Genomic DNA, 20,535 nt, shown 5'->3' with positions numbered 1-20,535 from the left:
ATAATATAGTTGAAATGTGGATGCCCGCATCAAAGATGCAGCCCTCCAATAAGCCACTCACACATTCAGAAGAAGGCCTTTCTCTCTCCTAATGATTCTAATTTCACTGTCATGTCAGCAGCAGAAGTAGGCTATAATATGATCATGAATTCCTTATAGACCTATATCAGACTTCGCGCTAGGATTTTAAACTGCCGGTCACCGTGACCAGCATGATTAAAATTTACCGGACAACTGAAAAAAATACCGGACTTAATAATTGTAATGCATAAATTACAAGCAGGTGCACAAACAGCCAATAGCAACAGTTAAAGTAGCCTATTAGAACAGTTAAAGTAGCCTATTAGGCCTACTCCATGGGACTGAAAACGAATTGAATGAAAAGTAGGCTAAACAAAAAAAAAAACAGCTTCAATCTTGCATAAGGGAATTAATTGGACTACAATCGCGCAGGCTGTGTCTGCATGTGGCACACTTCTTTCACAACAAGGTGTTTCTGTAGGCTATTGCATCATGTTTCATGGCAACAAATTACAATAGGCCTACAATACGTCTTGACAATTGTTTCATATAAGGTTGATAGATTCATCTGGCCAGCAATTAATTAAAAAGGCTACTCAGTAGGCTACTCACTGTCGAGTGGTGACACAGTGCATCCATGCGCACGTTGTGCAACTTTGGGAGTTTAAAAGACTTTGGTGGTGTTCTTCCTACTGTCTCCACTCCATCTCCTCATAAAGAACTTAAATCAATTGTATCATCATGTTTGTTTATGGGTTGATTGTTGACCTTGTGTGCATTCCTTAATTCCCATGGCTTTACATGCATTGCGTGCATCGCAAACTGAGACTGAAATGAGAGAGAGCGGGGGAGCGGGCGAGCAAGTGAGAGAGAGAGGGGGGGGTGGAAGAGTCCTATACAAATCATTGAGAGAGGGAATGGGTGATGGCTGTTTTAAGTAATGAGCGCGAGGGGTGAGGGGGGGTTGAGAGAGGGGGGGGGGAATGAGCGAAGGGGAGAGAATCCTATATTCGTAATAGAGGTGTCTCTATTTTTTTTTTTCGTAATAGGGGTCCGTCGGAATAGCGGTGTTTCGGAAAAGGGGACCGTCCCCCGCCAGGTTAACCACTGACACGTGGAACAGAGCCCGCTTCATCATTAACATTAAATACAGTTAGTTTTTGGATTGTTTTTTAGCAGAGCTGTCAGTGCGAGGGCTGTTTGTGGACTCTGGTTTGGACTTTGTTGTTGTTCCGCATCCTGAATCACATGGTGTTGAATGTAGTGTTTCCATTGGTCTAGGCGAGGGCACATTGTGTGTGTGTGTGTGTGTGTGTGTGCGTGTGTGCGTGCGTGCGTGCGTGCGTGCGTGCGTGCGCGTGTGCGTGTGCGTGTGCGTGTGTGTGTGTGTGTATGCGTGTGCGTGGCGTGCGTGCGTGCGTGTATGTGCGCTTGTCTTTCTTTCGTTGTCATCACTGGCAGTATTTAAAATAACTTTAGTTCACCTCCAAAATGGCCTTTTTTCTAGTAAATCAATAATACTTTTTTGTTTTTTTTCTTTCGCATTCCTAGGGCAATAATTTCATAGTAATATTTCCCCAGTTGATTCCGGAAGGCCATTGGCTCCCCATCTGGAGTCAATGGGGGTAGCCTACATTTACTAGAATACTACAAAACACAATAAACTATTATTATATAAGTCTCCATGGGATGAGATGAGTAATCAATTGGAAGAAAAGAAAAAAAAAACGTTTTGGGGGTGAAATACTCCTTTTTATTCTACCAGTAGTCTACCAACGACTACATTCACCTGCAGGATGGGACCTTGATGTTGGATTGTGTACTCATCTACTATGTTATTTCTGTGTGTGCCCTTATTTAGACCAATAACGCAAAACTGTGTCACGTTAGATTTTGACTTAGTTTAACCATTATATTTATATTTATACTTATACTTATATTTTATATTTATACTTTAGCTATTGAAAAATAGCAGATATACAAGTACATAAGGTGGCACCGAATTACATTTAGGCTACTGACTAAATCTCTAAATCCGTGGTTCTCAAACCTTTTCATGTCAAGGAGCAAGGACCCCCAAAATGGTGCCATGGCATTGCTCTGAAAGGTTCATCAAATCAGTTGGAAATATTTCATTTGAATGTGTTGTCATAGTTCAATCAAGAAAAAGAAAAGATACACATCTCAAGTTCACGTTCATTTTATTGTTTGTCCCAGAGGGCGATTTGGTGTGCAGCAAAACATAACATACTTTAGACCTGTACTAGGCAGACATGAATCACAAGGAAGACAAAAACACAGTATAAAGGGGTGCCTGCTGGCCTACTGGTCCAGGTGCATACCACTTAGGCATTGCCACATAGGCATGGATGCTTGGCAGCGTCGCTGGTTCGATTCCTGATCCGGACGACCTTTGCCGTGTGTCACTCTCCATCTCTCCCCCCATTTCCTGTCAGTCTACTGTCAATAAAAGCCCCCCAAAAATCAAAAAAAGAAAAGAAAAAAAACACAGTATAAAAACATTTGATTTCTAAAAGAACAATAAAAATCAGGATGGCAGTTGAAGGTATCCGTGTAAGTGCAGGTAAGCTGAGCAGGTCCAGTAACTTTGAAATTCATAACATTTGTAATTAAGTCACATAAGAAGCAACAAATTACCTCCTCCTCATCAGCATTTAAAGCCTGGATAGAAACAGGCCCATAGAACCTTCATGTACAAGGTCAACTAAAACTTTTTGGCTTATGGAACCACTTTCATATAACATTGAAAGACAGGGTTCACACAGAACACAGTACTTTGCATATGATATCATCAATAACAAAAGGAAAAAGCATTCAAAAAGAAGACACAAGGAAAATAAAATGAAAAGAAAAGGGAGATATTTACAGTGTAAAAGGGGCTTAGGCTATTACAAGTTTCAAGTAGCAGCCATCTGTAGGTGCCTTCTCATACCGATTTTGAAGGAGGTTAGGGATTTACACTCCTTTAAGGCTTGCCTTTCGGTAGGGTGTTCGTGTCCCTCATGTTAGTGGTATAGCAGGAGAACGAATGAGCCTTTTTTAGAGTCAAATCTGGGTTGAGCGTGATTTGTGGAGCTGCGTTCAAGTTTTTTAGCCAGGACATGAGGCTGGTGTGACTCTTACTATACCTTCTAAATGTTTATAGAGGTTAATTAAGGTGGAATCAAGTGTCTTGCACACATCATGCAGGCAAATTGAAAAGGATCTAACAGAAACTCGTATTTTCTTATTATTTTTTTACAAAGAGCTCTGTTTTAACTAGCTTTTCAAACCATTTCATAACCAGGGAGGTTAAGGCAATTGAAATCATTCAATACCATAGGGTTCTTTATTTTGGCAACAGGCACCACTATGGACTGTTTTCAAAGAGATGGCACCTTCCGCAGGGAGAGAGACAAATAAAAAATGGGGCCTAGCTGGTCACTGTCGGTACCGGTTTTTAACAAGCAACCACTCAAGTTTAGTAACTACTAACCACTCAGTAACTACTCAGTAACATCTTGCTCGTCAAAAATATATATTTAGAGGAGGGGCCGACATGAGACTATTTCTAATTTCATCGTGTTTGACATTGTAGTAGATTAGAGATTATCATGATTGATTATGTGTGACATTATAGAGTAGATCATTTGTTCATTGATTATATTAATATCTACCTCTTATGATACATCATTGATACTGGATAGCTTGTAAGAGTCTAGATGTCTCACTAGGATTGAGTATTTTGCTTTGGTAAAGGTTATCTTGTTATAGAACAACAGTTTATCTTGTTAGCTCGTCCCAGGGGCCTTGGCTACACACTAGTATAACTCCTGTGTCTCACAACACCTTGGGGCAGAACTACCTTACCACTGCCCAGAGTGTTAATTGTACTTCTGTCCATGATATCATGTTACATAAACTTGACCACCACCGCCTAATATAAAAGTTGGTAAGATCCTGAGCCAGGTCTACAACTACATCTGAATTGAATCCATTGAGCTGAACTTTTCTCTTGTCTTTTCTCCTGCCTGACATCTGTGTGTGTGTGTGTGTGTGTGTGTGTGTGTGTGTGTGTGTGTGTGTGTGTGTGTGTGTGTGTGTGTGTGTGTGTGTGTGTGTGTGCCTAACCCAAAGTATCTTACAATGTGATATTGTTTGAATTAAGACTTTACTAAAAATCTCCAATTGTCAGTAATAGGTCTACTTTCCTCTATGAGTTCTCTCATGATGTTTGAGACCACTGTTCTGCCTGAACTGTTTCCCACACTGGTCACAGGTGTAGGGCTTCTCTCCTGTATGAGTGCTCTGGTGTTGTTTGAGATTACCTCTCTCGCTGAACCGTTTCCCACACAGGTCACAGTGAAACGGTTTCTCTCCTGTATGAATTCTCTCATGGCATTTGAGTTCACGGTTACTGCCGAACCGTTTCCCACACTGGTCACAGTGGTAGGGCTTCTGTCCTGTATGGGTCATCTGATGCAGTCTTAGATGAGCTATCAGGGTGAACCATTTCCCACAGTGGGGACATTGAAACGGTTTCTCTCCTGTATGAATTCTCTCATGACGTCTGAGATGACTATTACTGCTGAACCGTTGCCCACACTGGTCACAGTGATAGGGTTTCTCTCCTGTATGAATCCTCTTGTGACATTTGAGGTCATTTTTCCTGCTGAACCGTTTCCCACACAGGTCACAGGTGTAGGGCTTCTCTCCTGTATGAATTCTCTCGTGACTTTTGAGATCACCGTTCATGCTGAACCGTTTCCCACACTGGTCACAGGTGTAGGGTTTCTCTCCTGTATGAATTCTCTTGTGACTTTTGAGATTACTATTCCTGCTGAACCGTTTCCCACATTGTTCACAGGTGTAGGTGTAGGGCTTCTTGTTCTGTCCAGTATGAATTCTCTGATGCCATGTTAGATAACCTCTATGGCTGAAGCTTATCCCACATTGCTCACAGTGATAGGGCTTCTCTCCTCTATGCGTTCTCTCATGACATTTGAGATCACTGCTACTGCTGAACTGTTTCCCACACTGGTCACAGGAATAGGGCTTCTGTCCTGTATGAATTATCTGGTGCCGTGTTAGATTACCTATCTGGGTGAAGCTTATCCCACACTGAACACAGGAGTAAGGCTTCTCTCCTGTATGAATTCTCTGGTGTTGTTTGAGAGTACTTATCCGGCTGAACCTGGTCCCACATTGGTCACAGTGAAACGGTTTATCTCCAGTATGAATTCTCTGGTGTTGTTTGAGATGATTGCTCCGACTGAACCTGGTCCCACATTGGTCACAGTGAAACGATTTATCTCCAGTATGAATTGTCTGGTGTTGTTTGAGAGTAAAGCTCTGGCTGAACCTGGTCCCACACTGGTCACAGTGAAACGGTTTATCTCCAGTATGAATTCTCTGGTGTTGTTTGAGATGACTGCTCTGGCTGAACCTGGTCCCACACTGGTCACAGGTGTAGGACTTCTCTTTTGTGTGAATTCTCTGGTGATGTTTGAGATGTCTATTTCTGCTGTAGATATGTTTGAGTTGGGCAGGTTGGGCATCTGGGATGGAGAAAGAGTAAAGAGAAAAGTTTTGAAATAACTCAGTATAACGACAGCAGCAACTGCCAGGCACAGATTGGCTGTTGGAACATTTAGGCAGATTCAACCTGCAGCTCTCTCTCTCGTCTCTCTCACTCTCTCCCACACTCGTGTGCGTGCGCACACACACGCACGCACGCACGCACGCACGCACGCACGCACACACACACACACACACACACACACGCAAGCACACAAGCACACACACACACACACACACACACACACACACAGTGCTTATCTACAGTTATTCAGTTATATAGTTACTAGTAAGAAGCATCACGCAAGCATCTGCATGGGTTACTCAACGATAGAAATGATGGTCCTATTTTGGACGTTTACTTTAAACAATGATTTTGTAACACACTGCATGAGTAGTCTAAACATTAAGGTAAAGTAACACACTAGAAAACAGCCACATTTCCATCTATAAGGCCAAACTTCATTGAACAAAAAGATTGTCATGGGATGAATAATGATGAAAAGTTAAGTTAATTATTTCTTTGGGAACAAACAAACTAGCAAAAATGTCTAGTATAAAAATAAGACAAAAATGGTTTCTTAGTGGTTTTGGAGAGATATCAGAAATGATTTTTTCCACACTGAAAGTAGACAAAATACCTTTGTATTAGTATGACCTTGACATGCCACATAGACATGCTGCAGGCTGCAGGTTGAATAGCGCTGCCTTAAAGGGACCGGTCCAGCCACTGGTTTCCCCACTGTTATTTTACTCCTTTTGATTTGTTTGGTTTATTTGAATGATACTTTTGAGGTATCACCTGATTACCAGTCGAAGCGGGTGTACATAGGCCACAGACCTCCATTTGATATATTGTATTCTTTACGATGTCTGGGACCCAAATCAACTCTGTAAAATCCTATGCACGCACGCATGCACGAGCGCACACACAGAGTACCGGGCAATGATTAAACGATGCATTTCTGATAGGCACTTCTGGTAGACACTTATTTAGTTTTACAAAATAACTCGAAACAAACAAGCAAATAAAAAGAAACTAAAATATAAATAACAATGCCAGTTACAAGAATCATGCAGCAGTTGTGAATGCTAAAAAAGAGGAAGGAAAAGAAGCAAACAAATGCAGAGGCAGAGAGATGGAAAATGTTGATATTTAACTAATTCACTACCAACAATATTTAACCAAAAATAGCCCTCACTACCAGCAATTTCTTCAGATTTGATTTACCTGCGGGGCACGGTGGCGCAGTGGTTAGCACTTCGCCTCACAGCACGAAGGTCCTGGGTTCGATTCCTGCCGGGGGAAGCTGTGGGTGCTGGGGGCGTGTTCCTCCATCTGCGTCATCTGTGCCCACACCCTAGGTGGGGTTGGCGATAGGGCCTTTCTGTGGTGAGTTTGCATGTTCTCCCCGTGTCTCCTTGGGGCATAGGCCCTCACAAAAACATGCAGTAGTCCTGGTTTCTATACTACCTCCCCCTAGCTGACCGGGTGCTCCCCAGCCTCCCTGGGTGGCAGGGGGAGAGCAGAAACCAGGACTACAGGTTAGGTAGTCACTGGGTGAAAAAAAAATGGGTTGCAAAACTGTGGGATAAAAAACATTAAAGAAAAAAAAAGATTTGACTTACCTTTTCAAGTCGTCACAAAATATTTTTCGTGGCGTATGATTTGACCACCGATCAATCACGCAAACACAGTCTTTGTGATCATGTGAAATTGTCATTTGGACAAACGGTTCCAAAGTTAGAGCAATGAAAAAACCCTGCTACAGAACTGAATACACTGGGAGGTTCTCTGTGTGTGTGTGTCTCTCTCTCACGCACACCCACGCACGCACGCACACACACACACACACACACACACACACACACACACACACACACACACACACTGCATGCCTTCAGTCATGTTCAGTGTTCATGTTCATTTTCAGTTCAGTGTCAAGCTGCTAAATATCCTCTGGTGAGGGAGGGGAGCAGCATCGGCCTGCAAAGAGGATGCTCATGGTGGGGTTGTCTCGGATGAAGAGGAGGAAGGGATGGTCAGCAAAGAAGGAGTTAGTGCGAGGCCGGGAGGGGGAGGAGCCCCAAGACTCACAAGTAATAAAAGTGGCGGCAGCTGCCTCAGTGCCCTCCTCGTTCACTTCCACAACGGCCTTATGCACCAGCTTGGAGAACAACATCTTGGCTGGAGAAATGCCAGAGAGGTCACTGTGTTCTTCATCAAAGGCATCCTCCATGCCCATCTTGATCAAGATGTCTCTCATGTCATATGTCTCCTCCATCTTGAAACGAGGCAGGGCCAGGGAAACCATCGTTCGATCCATCATGCCTGGATTGGTCCAGTCAACAAAGTTTTCATAGGTTAGCTTCTTTTCTAGCTCCTCCAGGCCAGTCGTATTGTCCTTCATTTCAACGGGCAGAAAGATGAGCATGCTGAGATATTTCCCCATGTAGGGAAGCTCCAGGACCTGACAGCTGACTTCAGGAATGAAGGCAAAAGGGAACTTGTTCGTTTGGTACATCATATTAACTGGCTTGCTTTCAGTCTTGCTGAGTCTGAAGGATACAATGTCGGTGCAGCATGCAACAAACCTCTCGTCCCACATGGCTTTGAGGTTTATGGCATTGACCAACACCAGTCTGGAACAACTACCCACATCACCCGATGCAAGCAAGTCCTTGATTTTATCTCGTGTCTGTTTCTCCACCCAGCTGTTAATGTTCAGCCTGGCTTCTTCAGCGTTGCCAATGAAGTCCACAGGCTCAAGCTGTGCATCACAATGTTCTCTGGTGACGCTTAAGAACTCCTCAACAAACTGGTAGGACCGCTCTCCATACAGGCGGTTGGCAATGCTGAGGGTGTAGGACCCTGACTTGTTCAGGTCACTCATAAGCTCAGAAAGTTCCTTAGCAAGTTCCATGTGGATGTCATCCTTAAAGTGCAACACCTCTGACATCTGTGTGGCTGTGTTTCCGCGGGCCCCCAGCAGCACCATAGACAAAGCAGAGAATATGCTGATAGGAGAGTAGAAAAGATTGGCGGCAATGTTATTTTCGGACAGCTTTTTAAACAGAGACAGGGAAAATGTGTTGCATGCTGCTGACAGGGGTGTTGGTGGCATTGTGAGCAATGTTGTATCCAATGTCCTAATGTAAATGTCTGAGGACTAATATAGCCTTGAGAAATTGTGCATTAAAGATAGAGAAACTATGGAGTAAATACTGCTTGCATTTGAACTGAAGGGACAACAGCCATCCTTTATATAGTGCTTTGGGGGGTGCTAGTGACATCTCACTAATGTCATGATGAGTATCCATACATGGAGTTCTATATCAGGGTGAAGAAAGAAAATAGGCCTATTCAGGCCATGTATAGATATTCAGGCCTACTGGGACAGTGGGACTGGGAGTATGCGTGCAAGGATTCATGCTTCATTCATATTACAGTCAATGTAACAGAAATGGAGAATAATTTGGAATGATCAACTAATATGGTATATTGATTTAAACTAGAAGCACTCAACTAAAACTGGAATACATAGATAATGCATACAGCAGCAATCTTTATTCACCACATTAACCCTATTTTGGTCATAAAAATAACAGAAATATAGGGCTTAAGTGGTTAAGCTTGCGAACAAAGCCAGGTCACAACAATAGGACAAGTGGTCCATAAAGAGCTGCAGTCTATTTAAAAGGAGACAAGAATAATCAAGGCAAAACCCACACAGACATAACCATCAGATGGCCAGTCCTGGTGAAATGTGTGCACAAAATATTGTATTGGCGTTGTGTGAGTTGTTACTTACATCCACTATAGTGCATATGATTTGCTAATCTAATTGAGACGGAAAGCAAAGACATGGCTAATAATAAAACAGATATGGGCAACTAGCAGTACTGCACACGTTTCCCTCACCTTACAGGTGGTGTTGGCACCATCTGTCCATACCTACAAATATGGTAGCATCAGTACTTAAATGCATTAAAGGTAGTGATATTTTACTATTTAAATATGCATACAGATACTCAAAGATAATCTGCCGTCAAGCATTTTGAAAGTTATATGAAATCCAGTGCCTGGCCCTGAAAGAGCATGCATTTTAGCATTATATCAAGGTAGGGCTGTCACAATTATTACATAATCGTCTTAATCGTTTCCAGGTTGAAAAATGATTGGCTATTACCACAGTATTTTTTAAGTATAAAGCTGTCAAATATGTCAGTAATGTCTTTGCATATTCAAGTGTCATAATTGCCATGTGCAACTTCAAAGCCTAAAAGTCAAACAGAAATGTAATGGCATGATGGCAAGCTCAAAAGTCGTCGGGATGCGACACATCTGGTAGCTTGTAGATTGGCTATTTGTAAAGGATTTTTATAAATTTGAAGCAGAGATTTACAAAAGTTTGTTTAAAAAATATATAGATTTAAAGATTTGCTAAATTTTTCACGATTAAAAAGAAATAGCAGATCTACAAGCTCACAGTGCAGCACTCGTGATGCAGTGTGAGCTTGTATATCTGCTATTTTTCAATAGTTAAAGCATAAAATATTGGTTCAAGTGGTTAAAAGTAGATCCCGACCGATATATCGGCCAATTCGATATATCGGTCGTTTTGGAGAAATCGGAAGGGTATCGAACATCGGTGAATTATTCCACCGATATCCGATATATTAATTGTCTGTAACGTGTCTGCGGATAGAGCATGAAACCCTGAGTTGTATAGGCCTACGTGTGGGCAATGCCAGAATTATCCAGCAGAGTGCAGTATAATAGTCCAAGATGCAAGCCAACACTACTGGAGCTGCTGCCTCTCGTGTGTCGTTCACTCACCACATGCACTGTCTAATTCAGATTTTTCATGTTGCGGTGAAGGAAGGTGTGTAGGCCTATGTAAAAATCCACAGAGAAATATAGATGTCTGACTATAGACTATAGAACTTGTGTTGTTTAATTGCTTGGCAATGCATGGTGGCTGTCTGCACTTGTCAGAGCCGCCGTGCGAATCCATGAGCGAATCAAACTTTATGTTTGGATAAAAGACACATATTAATTCATAAACGAGACAAAACACAGCAACAAGCAATAGAAATTGATAACTGCGACAAAAAAGTTTGACATGAAAAGCACAAAAAAAAGCAATAATCTGACCATTTATCCGAGGGGCGAGCAGTCAATTAAATGATCTTAACCCTTAAGTTCTGTTCAGATTCACTACACCTTCGTTCTGTTCGGGTCATTTTGACCCGGTGGATATTTGGTTTAAAAAAAACAACACTAATATAAATTTTAACTTAACAAATCATCATGATACATTGACTTTGACTCAATACCAAACAATTCATATGATATATTTGGTAAATGTTTGCATTTCTGCTTTGCTATATCACATTAAACACTGAAAGAGCTAGGCGTTTTTACTGATTTAGCTGAAATCCATGTAAAAAAAACTACTTCATTTAATACTGGGCAATATTGCTCATGCTTATAGGAAGGGGGGGAGGGTTCGGAATGGGGCTTCGGAAGGGGGGTGTTAGAAGTGGGGGTGACTGTGTGTCTGTGTTTTGGCATAATACTGTGTATTTCTGTGCTTCCGGGTCAAAATGACCCGAACAGCACTTAAGGTTCAAAAAATATGAGGGGGGTGTAGCATGGGTGTAGTGCAAAAATATTTTTTTTACATGTTCATCTCAGAAGAATATTTAAGGCCAGTGAGTTTCAGGTGGAAACATTTTTAACTTCTACCTTTTTTTTCCAAATGAAAATGTAAAACGGGTCACAATGACCCGAACAGCACTTAAGGGTTAAATGAATAAAAAATGTTTTTTTTACAAAACATCGGTATCGGTATCGGTGCTCTAGCACTCTCCAACATTGTATCGGTCGGGCTCTAGTTAAAAGACAAAGACGCGTTCCCGGCCTTATGGTCAGTGTAACCAAAAGAAGTCTAAATATTATAGTGACTTGATTTGATGAGATGAATAGTTCACAAATTAGAAATCATTAGCTGCTGGTGTATAGGAGGCACATGGGCTACTCAAGTATGAGAAGTTCTGTGGATCTTCCTTGGAAAGAAGTTGAGGGTCCAGACAGGGTTTCCAATGATGTCCAAAGGCTTTATTGACAGGCAGAGTTGACAAGTTTACAGCATTCGTGAGGCTCAGAGGCCCTCAGTTCCATATCACCAGATCCACACCACAGCATCTCTCCCACAGCATCCCACTCCACAGCCACCCTCCGGTTCCTCTCCCCACTAGCCCACCAGAGGTCCCTTCCAAGTCTCTCCCACTAGCACACCTCTCCCATCAGTTCAACACACTTATTTATACATGGTCTTTCACAGCCCATCCCCTCCTGCAGTGGGTGTGTTTCACCCCCCTTGGCTGTTGGTCCCCCCTGGGGAGACTAGCTCAAAGGGACGGTACTATTGTCTAGATTGAAGTCCTATATAGTATATGGTTTTAACACAAGTCATGTTACAGTTATGTCATCATGTTGATTCACCCAGTAAGATTAATGCTAGAAAGAATAGATCATAAAGGAACCTTTGGGTATGTCAGGCGTGGTCAGCCTGCCAGCAACTCATTAGAATCACCAGGGGGTCTCCCTTGAGTACCACAGGGCAGATAGTGACTGCATATCGTTAACTCTAGCAGTAACTCCACATTTCACAAACTGTTCCACTCTAATGCAACTCTGCAGTTATATTAATAAATGTAAGTCCAGTAATGTTAAGAACTAAGTAACTAATGTAAATGAGATCACCAACTGGAATAGCTGTTGGCCTGTAACCCTGGCCTGTGACCCCATCTCACGAGATCTTCACTGTTTTGGTTTGGTCTAAATTAAGATAAAAGACAGTAAACAGATGGCTGCTACCTTAAAGTCTTAAAGGTCCCAATTGCCCCCCACATTATCCCAAATGACTCAATGGGTTGATTGCGATCAACAGGTGACCATAGGGTCATCACCCCCTGTCTTCAGGCCTTGGAGCAACAAAGCCACTATGGTCTATATAAGATAAGAGACAGCTGGATCTTAAACATGGCTTGGTAGCCAACCTTTAACCTTTCGTACTCAGTGTGAGCCTGTACAGGTATATAATATTCCAAATATGATATGCTGTGGCCCGATACCACAATCCTCCCCCCTTGGCAGATTCATCTGCCAGATTCATCTGCCACAAACTCATAATCAGAAATATCATAATTTTGGAATATTATAATTTTTGAAATATCATAAAATAATATTTTCATATAAATATCTTTCCTGTTATAGGAACCGAATATCCATATGAAAAAACACCCCAATTGTCACAGTTCTCACAGTTCAGATGTCTTGTCCCCAATGTCCCCCCTCGACAGTTGAACACCTATGGGTCAGATAGTTAACACATCATCATCATAAACACATCAATACCTAAAATCATAACCTCTCCTTTTTTCTGGGCATGGCTTGGATGTAAAGATCACCATGATATTAGAGGAGAGTAATGTAGACTTATGCATGTATTCATTTACACACACTTATGCTACGAGGGAATTGTCATTTTCCTATGCTAAAAGAAATGGAAAAGCACAATCTTCTTCTTTGTCTTCGTACACAAAAATTCACAAAAAATACTGTCCATCGTGACTGAGCAAGAATAGAGAATAGAGAATAGATAGAGATAGATGGAGAGTTAGAAATAGAGTAGAGAATAGAATTAGACATAGACTAGAGCATAGAGATTAGAATGAAGATAGAGGTGGGGTGGTAGGGGTAGAGATAGAGTGATCCAAAGCTCAAGGTGTCAAAAGTGACTGTCATCCATTTTCTGACAGGGGGAGGGGCGTGCAGTGCTCCTCTCATCTCTCATCTCAGGCGGTTGCCTCCACTGTAGGTGTCTGGGCAATTAAACTGTCAGCACTTGTTCCAGGGGATAATAGTCATCCTCTCCATAATCAACCTCCCTCCAGTTGTTTTCATTCTGTCTGAAAAAGAGACCCATCTGGAGATCACCGTTGCCAGGGGATGATTCCATTTGCTCCCGCTGTTGGGCGTTGCGCCTCCATGGCGGACACTGCGTTCTGGGCAGTGGTTGGTCCATCGTTTTCTTGCACATTCTCCAGAAATGTGTTGTCTCGTTGCGTTTCTGCTGCTGTGGGAATAATCTGGGTGGAGTCTTGCATTCTCTTGCAAAATGTCCTGGTTTCCCACAGGAATGACACCCTATGAATCTCTGCGAGTTGAATGGCTGGTAGCCAGGTAGATTGCCCTGCGGATTCGAATTCTGAAGAGGTGGTTCTTGGAAGGTGGGTCCCCCCTGAGGAGGTAGATATTGGGAAATGGGTGCCCCTTGGGGCCCCACTCGGTCAGCATGCAAGTTGCCAGCAGCTATGACTGCGGCTTGTATTGTCACATTCTGCTTCGCGGCAATCAACTGTGTCTTGTTCAGTTCTCGGATTATGTCCATATCTTCGGCCTTCTGTGTAGTCTGGCATTTACGCACAAGGTTAACTGCATGATCCACATGAGTGGTGTAAGTGGGCGTGTCCGTGTTAGGTAACCCCACCACCATACCCAGCCTAGCCCGTGCCGCTTCTGGGAGTCCTGCTTCAATCTTGCGTCTGATGACATCTTCCTCCACTGGGTTACGGTCGGCATCCGCTCCCATGACATCCCTCCACTTCTGATATGCTCGGGATACAAAGGCACGTGGGTTTTCATTTTCTCCCAGCGCGTCAATCAGTATAGCGTCTGGATGCATACAAGTGGGATACCGATTCTTCAGGGCAAGGCACAACGCCCCCCTGTGCTGGGCATACAAGTCTTCATCTCCGGCTCCAGAAGTGAAATGGTCGATCAGACCAGCAGCGCTCAGGAGGTCCCCTAGTACGTGAGCTCCTGCTAGGCGATCTATCAACCTTCTCCAGTCACCCATTGTCAGCTGTATGCCCACCACGAGTTCATCAAACTTGGCAATCCATGGGAACGCACCATCTTCCAATCTGGGTAGCTGAGATTCCACCGTGATCATGTCCGTGTTAGACCATGGCCTGTGCTCCAGGTTCTGGTTTGTGATAAGAACTGGAGCTTGTATAGCAGTGTATTGTCTCTTAGCCTCCCCCCTGCTGGGTGAAGGACTTCTGCTCCTGCTCGGTGACTTCCACACCCTCTTCACACTTCTCGAACGGTTTGCATAGCAGCTGTCATGCCTGTCAAACCTGGAGTTCATGCGGTTGAATGTCTCTGCTCCAGCCTTGTCGTTCCTCTTTTCAGCTTGAAAATCCTTAATTTTCCGCACAGTGTCATTAAATGTCAGTTTCATGTCAGCTCCTGCTGCACGAAGTTCAATTAACTGTTCACTCAACAGAGAACACATCTTGTGGTGTCTCTCCAGTTGAGCTCCCACAGAGGTTAGCGTTTCAAAAAGCATTCTCTGCTCATGTCCATGTGTAATGTCCTCGCTGTCACTGTCACTTCCCCTTTGAGACTCGGCAGAGTCGTCCTCTGCTGTGCTGATGTCCGGTAGCCCGGACCGCTCTCTGCACTTCCTGCCGTGTCTGGCATGCTCCCAATGTCGGTTGTAGCACTCACGGTGCCCGATGTCACACTCACGGTGTCTGCTGTAATCACTGCGACAGTTAGCCGCTCCTCTCCTGTGCTCCGCTCGGATTCTGGCTTGAGAAACACCAGAACGCCCTCGATCAGCTGCTCTCCTCACTGGATCCTCCCCTCTGTGGCTGGTTTCCGTGCTTGGTCCAGGAGCTGCTGTTGTCCTCGCTGGCTCTCCTCCCCTCAGCAGCTTCTCCTCTTCAGCCCCAGTCACAGTGCGGGTTGCACTAGTTTGGGACCGTGGCAGACGAGGCACCCCTTCACATGGAGTCAACTCTGTCAATGTCTCTGGACAAGGAAACAGTTTGTTCTCTGCAGCCCCTTGTGGCAGGGGCAGTGGCAAAGGGTCCCCATAAAAAGTAGGAGGGGGATAAATGGTTGAAGAAAGCGGTGTCTCTTCACACACCGACAGGTGTGAAGCAATCAACCTCTTCTGTGCTTCCATAAAAAACAAATCTAACACAGCACGTTCTAACTGTCTCTTTCTCCTTCTTTTCCCCGTTTTCTGTTCAGCCCTAAAGGTACGGACTAACATCTGCATGTCCTTAATAAGGTCTAAATCAAAACTTCCTTGCTCTGGCCATGAAATTTCTAAGTCACACCATCTTACTGCCCACTTTTTTGAGATGTCTAAGATGCCTAATGGACTAGACTCCTGAATGATCTCAACTGGGGTTTGACGGACAGTTGAATCCATAATGAATTCTTAAAAAAATGACTAAAAGAATAAAAATCAAAACAGAAATAGTAGGGAAAGAGAAAGAGGCAAAAAGAAAGAATAAGCGATAGAGAGACACACACACTCAGAGCTCACTCACACAAGTGGGGGTCCTTATGCATCACATTTGCATGTACTGTAAATAGGCTAAAAATGGAAAAAGAGGACAATCAAAGTGTCTCTTCCTAAAGCTACGGTGTGGTGTTCTCACACACAGGGAGAAAGAGAGAGAGAGATAGACTGCATGCAAGATGCAGCATTTTTTACGGCTAGGACAGCCAGTAAAAACAGGAAAACAAAGATTTAGAAAGAGATCAGCTGTCAAGTGACGTAAAGACAGAGAGAGAGAGAGCCTCACAGATCCCCCCAAAGATAAACGACCCCCTTGATCCCAAAACCCCCTGACTCACCTTCCTCTCCACACACACACCAATCACTCACTCAATCGTCACTCTCAAACAATGCCTGCTTGAATTAAACAATCCCAATAGTTCAACTCAAAATGAAACCCCTTTAAGTTTGATATCCCAGCCTAACGTGTTGTGAACACATGAAATTTGCAAAACGAAATTGATTATGGTCATTGTCCTTACACTAAAACGTTAAAATCACTATTAAAATGTAATCTTACAAATTGTTTAGTCACATTAAAATCCCATTAAAGAATTATGTTTCCCTTATACCATACCCCCCCCTGTGAAACATAATAATTACAACAAGAATTATGTTTCACAAACAAACAAAACCCCAAAAATACAAATCAACCCCTTAACGCAAATTGTCCCAAGGCAGTAAAGCAAACGACACACACAGGCAATCCCCCTACATGCACAGAAACACACACACACACACACACACACACACACACACACACACACACACACACACGCACGCACACACGCACGCACGCACGCACGCGCACACACACACACACAGAAAAGAGAATGAAAAAATCTCGTTCAATGGAAAAATACCCGATTAACCACAGCTTGAGTAGAAACCACAAAAAGAAGCAAACCCACGACAAGCCAAAATAAATCGACCCGCCATGAAATTAAGAAATAGCAATTTAACGACACAAACCCACGACAAATCGAGTAATTAACCATTGAACAGATATAACCGAAGAGAGAGAGAGAAAAAGAGAAAAAACTAAAGGGCAAGAAGGGCCTAACACAGACACATAACACTCAAACAATCACCAAAGCTACCGAAGCTACACTGTCACCTAAGCCTAGCACCTGAGTAACCAAAAAAAGTAGTTAAAAACTAGTGTTAAAAACGAAGTCACAAAGTTCCATGTCCATGTTCCAAACGTCATCAAGTCTCGCCTTTGTCGTCAAAGCTGACACCCCCCTGCCGGGCAAGTCACACAAAAAAAACCACAGGCCATACTCACAGCAAAAAGCTCAAAGTGATTCCTCAGCCCAGCAGCTCACAATCAGAGCCCCACCGAAGAAAAAAACGAAGATGTCCCAAGTTCCTTGAAATGGAGATACTGTTATTAAAACAGAACCAACCATTTACCAGCTGACGAGCCCCCAAATGTGGAATCCTATCGATTATTCTCTCAGCCGAGCACTGGTCGTGAGCTGCTGGTGTATAGGAGGCACATGGGCTACTCAAGTATGAGAAGTTCTGTGGATCTTCCTTGGAAAGAAGTTGAGGGTCCAGACAGGGTTTCCAATGATGTCCAAAGGCTTTATTGACAGGCAGAGTTGACAAGTTTACAGCATTCGTGAGGCTCAGAGGCCCTCAGTTCCATATCACCAGATCCACACCACAGCATCTCTCCCACAGCATCCCACTCCACAGCCACCCTCCGGTTCCTCTCCCCACTAGCCCACCAGAGGTCCCTTCCAAGTCTCTCCCACTAGCACACCTCTCCCATCAGTTCAACACACTTATTTATACATGGTCTTTCACAGCCCATCCCCTCCTGCAGTGGGTGTGTTTCACCCCCCTTGGCTGTTGGTCCCCCCTGGGGAGACTAGCTCAAAGGGACGGTACTATTGTCTAGATTGAAGTCCTATATAGTATATGGTTTTAACACAAGTCATGTTACAGTTATGTCATCATGTTGATTCACCCAGTAAGATTAATGCTAGAAAGAATAGATCATAAAGGAACCTTTGGGTATGTCAGGCGTGGTCAGCCTGCCAGCAACTCATTAGAATCACCAGGGGGTCTCCCTTGAGTACCACAGGGCAGATAGTGACTGCATATCGTTAACTCTAGCAGTAACTCCACATTTCACAAACTGTTCCACTCTAATGCAACTCTGCAGTTATATTAATAAATGTAAGTCCAGTAATGTTAAGAACTAAGTAACTAATGTAAATGAGATCACCAACTGGAATAGCTGTTGGCCTGTAACCCTGGCCTGTGACCCCATCTCACGAGATCTTCACTGTTTTGGTTTGGTCTAAATTAAGATAAAAGACAGTAAACAGATGGCTGCTACCTTAAAGTCTTAAAGGTCCCAATTGCCCCCCACATTATCCCAAATGACTCAATGGGTTGATTGCGATCAACAGGTGACCATAGGGTCATCACCCCCTGTCTTCAGGCCTTGGAGCAACAAAGCCACTATGGTCTATATAAGATAAGAGACAGCTGGATCTTAAACATGGCTTGGTAGCCAACCTTTAACCTTTCGTACTCAGTGTGAGCCTGTACAGGTATATAATATTCCAAATATGATATGCTGTGGCCCGATACCACACCTCTGCTTTATCCTACAGAGAACAACAATAATAATATGTTTGGGGGTAGAAGGCAATGTGATTGCTACACTACAGTACATTCACGTTCTAGCATTTAAACCTTCATGGATAACTGATAATGAACTTACCATGATGGCTGCAATCAGTGCACTGCCCATTCCTCTTTGCACATGCTCTTCAATGTTCACACAAAGTGCTAGGCGGGTGTAGAAAGAGAGGAGGCAGAGAGAGAGAGAGAGAGAGAGAGAGAGAGAGAGAGAGAGAGAGAGAGAGAGAGAGAAATAATTAGGTAGGTATATGAAACTATCTCAAAGTCAAACCTCTGTGCTGTATAATCTGTTTGTATATAATTCACTGGATACAATTAAAGCCTTTGTACCTCCAGAGCCAGACTAGCTTGTATCTGAGCGTCAGCATGTTCCTGGTTGCCCATAGCATGTAACAGATGATGGACCACTCTGAGAGACAGCAGCTCCTGAGAAAGCTCCTGTCCTGACTGCTCTGGGACAGCAACCTGTAGCACAATTAATGTACAATGAATCACTGCTTGATAGGGCTGTGTGTGTGTAAGTAATACAATGAATTGGTGCATGTGTGTGTGTGTGTGTGTGTGTGTGTGTGTGTGTGTGTGTGTGTGTGTGTGTGTGTGAGTGAGTGAGTGAGTGAGTGAGTGAGTGAGTGAGTGAGAGAGCGTGCGCGCACGCACGCACGCACGCACGCACGCACGCACGCACGCACGCACGCACACACACACACACACACACACACACACACACACACACACTCCCCGGAGGTGGAAAAGTTCCAGCTGCTGTAGGAGCCCCGATGGCTGAAGGCTGAAGAGTTTTTCCTATTTACTTGTCATTTGTTTTCGTTAAATCTTGCCTCACTTACACTATTGCTCGGATACTTATTTTTTAGTAACATTCAATTCATGTGTTCATTTGCTTTTCTGTAAAGGTTGTCCAATGTTGTGCCTCCTCTCAATAAGTTCCTCTTTAAGGGAAGTTTGGTCATTTGGATATTTTAAGGTCTAAACTTTGTGGGTCCCTCCTTACAAGAGGGAAGTGGCATAGTCAGGCTTATTACTCAGTTACTACATATAGAAGATGAAAGAAAAAGATAAAAAACATGCACACACCTATTCTGTGTAACTTTATCACAGGCTGCTTCAGCATGGCTCGCTGGTAGATCTGTGGCTGTTCCTCCTCTGACGCAGCAGCGGAAAAGCTGTTGGACGACATCTCTCTCTTTTAATGGTTTTACCGTTACTTGTAAGTGAGCTGCAGTCCTCTGCTCTGCTTCCTGGGTAAACTCTCCCAGATCTGGACAGAACAGTGCTTACATAACCAGGACACACCCACTCTGACTCTCCACACAATCTCCACCCACTGCTCCTGCAGCATTCACATGTCAAATCAAATCGAACTTTATTTATAGAGCACATCTACAAAAATCGGCCTGTTATAGCGCCACCATGAGGCTGATTTAAAAAATGTGGGGCAGAGGTTCTGAATTAGCATCCAGGGAGTGTGTGTGCTCAGTTTGGCAGCGATCGGGCCAACGGCGCCGGAGATTAGCTGGTAACAACCAGGCCACACAAATCGGCCTGTTATAGCGCCACCATGAGGCTGATTTGAAAAAATGTGGGGCAGAGGTTCTAGATTGGCATCCAGGGAGTGTGTGTGCTCAGTTTGGCAGCGATCGGGCCAACGGTGACTGAGATTAGCTGCTCACAAACTGCGAGGACGCACGGACGGACGGACGGACGGACGGACGGACGGACGGACGGACACACGGACGGATGGAGGGGAAAACATACTCTCCCTCAGCCTTCGGCTGGTGGAGACAACAATCACAATTGACCATAGTGCTGAACGAGGTGAAAC

The 20,535-nt window shown here is 43.7% G+C and overlaps 2 protein-coding genes across 2 annotated transcripts; both read right to left on the bottom strand.

The window, feature by feature from the left end:
• Positions 1 to 2,273: 2,273 nt before the first annotated feature.
• Positions 2,274 to 19,911, bottom strand: LOC308282052 (uncharacterized protein; the record flags this gene model as incomplete). Its single annotated transcript, XM_080722400.1, has 3 exons — positions 19,788 to 19,911; positions 4,350 to 5,579; positions 2,274 to 2,284 (listed from the first exon to the last, which is right to left on the bottom strand). Exons 1-3 carry the CDS (start codon positions 19,888 to 19,890, stop codon positions 2,274 to 2,276), a joined length of 1,344 nt encoding a protein of 447 aa, XP_080578526.1. The 5' UTR covers positions 19,891 to 19,911.
• LOC308281518 (leukocyte elastase inhibitor-like) lies at positions 7,548 to 8,723 on the bottom strand (the record flags this gene model as incomplete). The annotated part of the gene is made up of 1 exon (XM_080721736.1): positions 7,548 to 8,723. The coding sequence occupies one exon, from the start codon at positions 8,721 to 8,723 to the stop codon at positions 7,548 to 7,550; it is 1,176 nt and encodes a 391-aa protein (XP_080577862.1).
• Positions 19,912 to 20,535: the final 624 nt, after the last annotated feature.

Source organism: Nannobrachium achirus (assembly GCF_963921795.1).
Source record: "Nannobrachium achirus genome assembly, chromosome: 3".
Classification (NCBI taxonomy): Eukaryota; Metazoa; Chordata; class Actinopteri; order Myctophiformes; family Myctophidae; genus Nannobrachium; species Nannobrachium achirus.
This window is presented reverse-complemented; position numbering and strand designations above follow the sequence as displayed.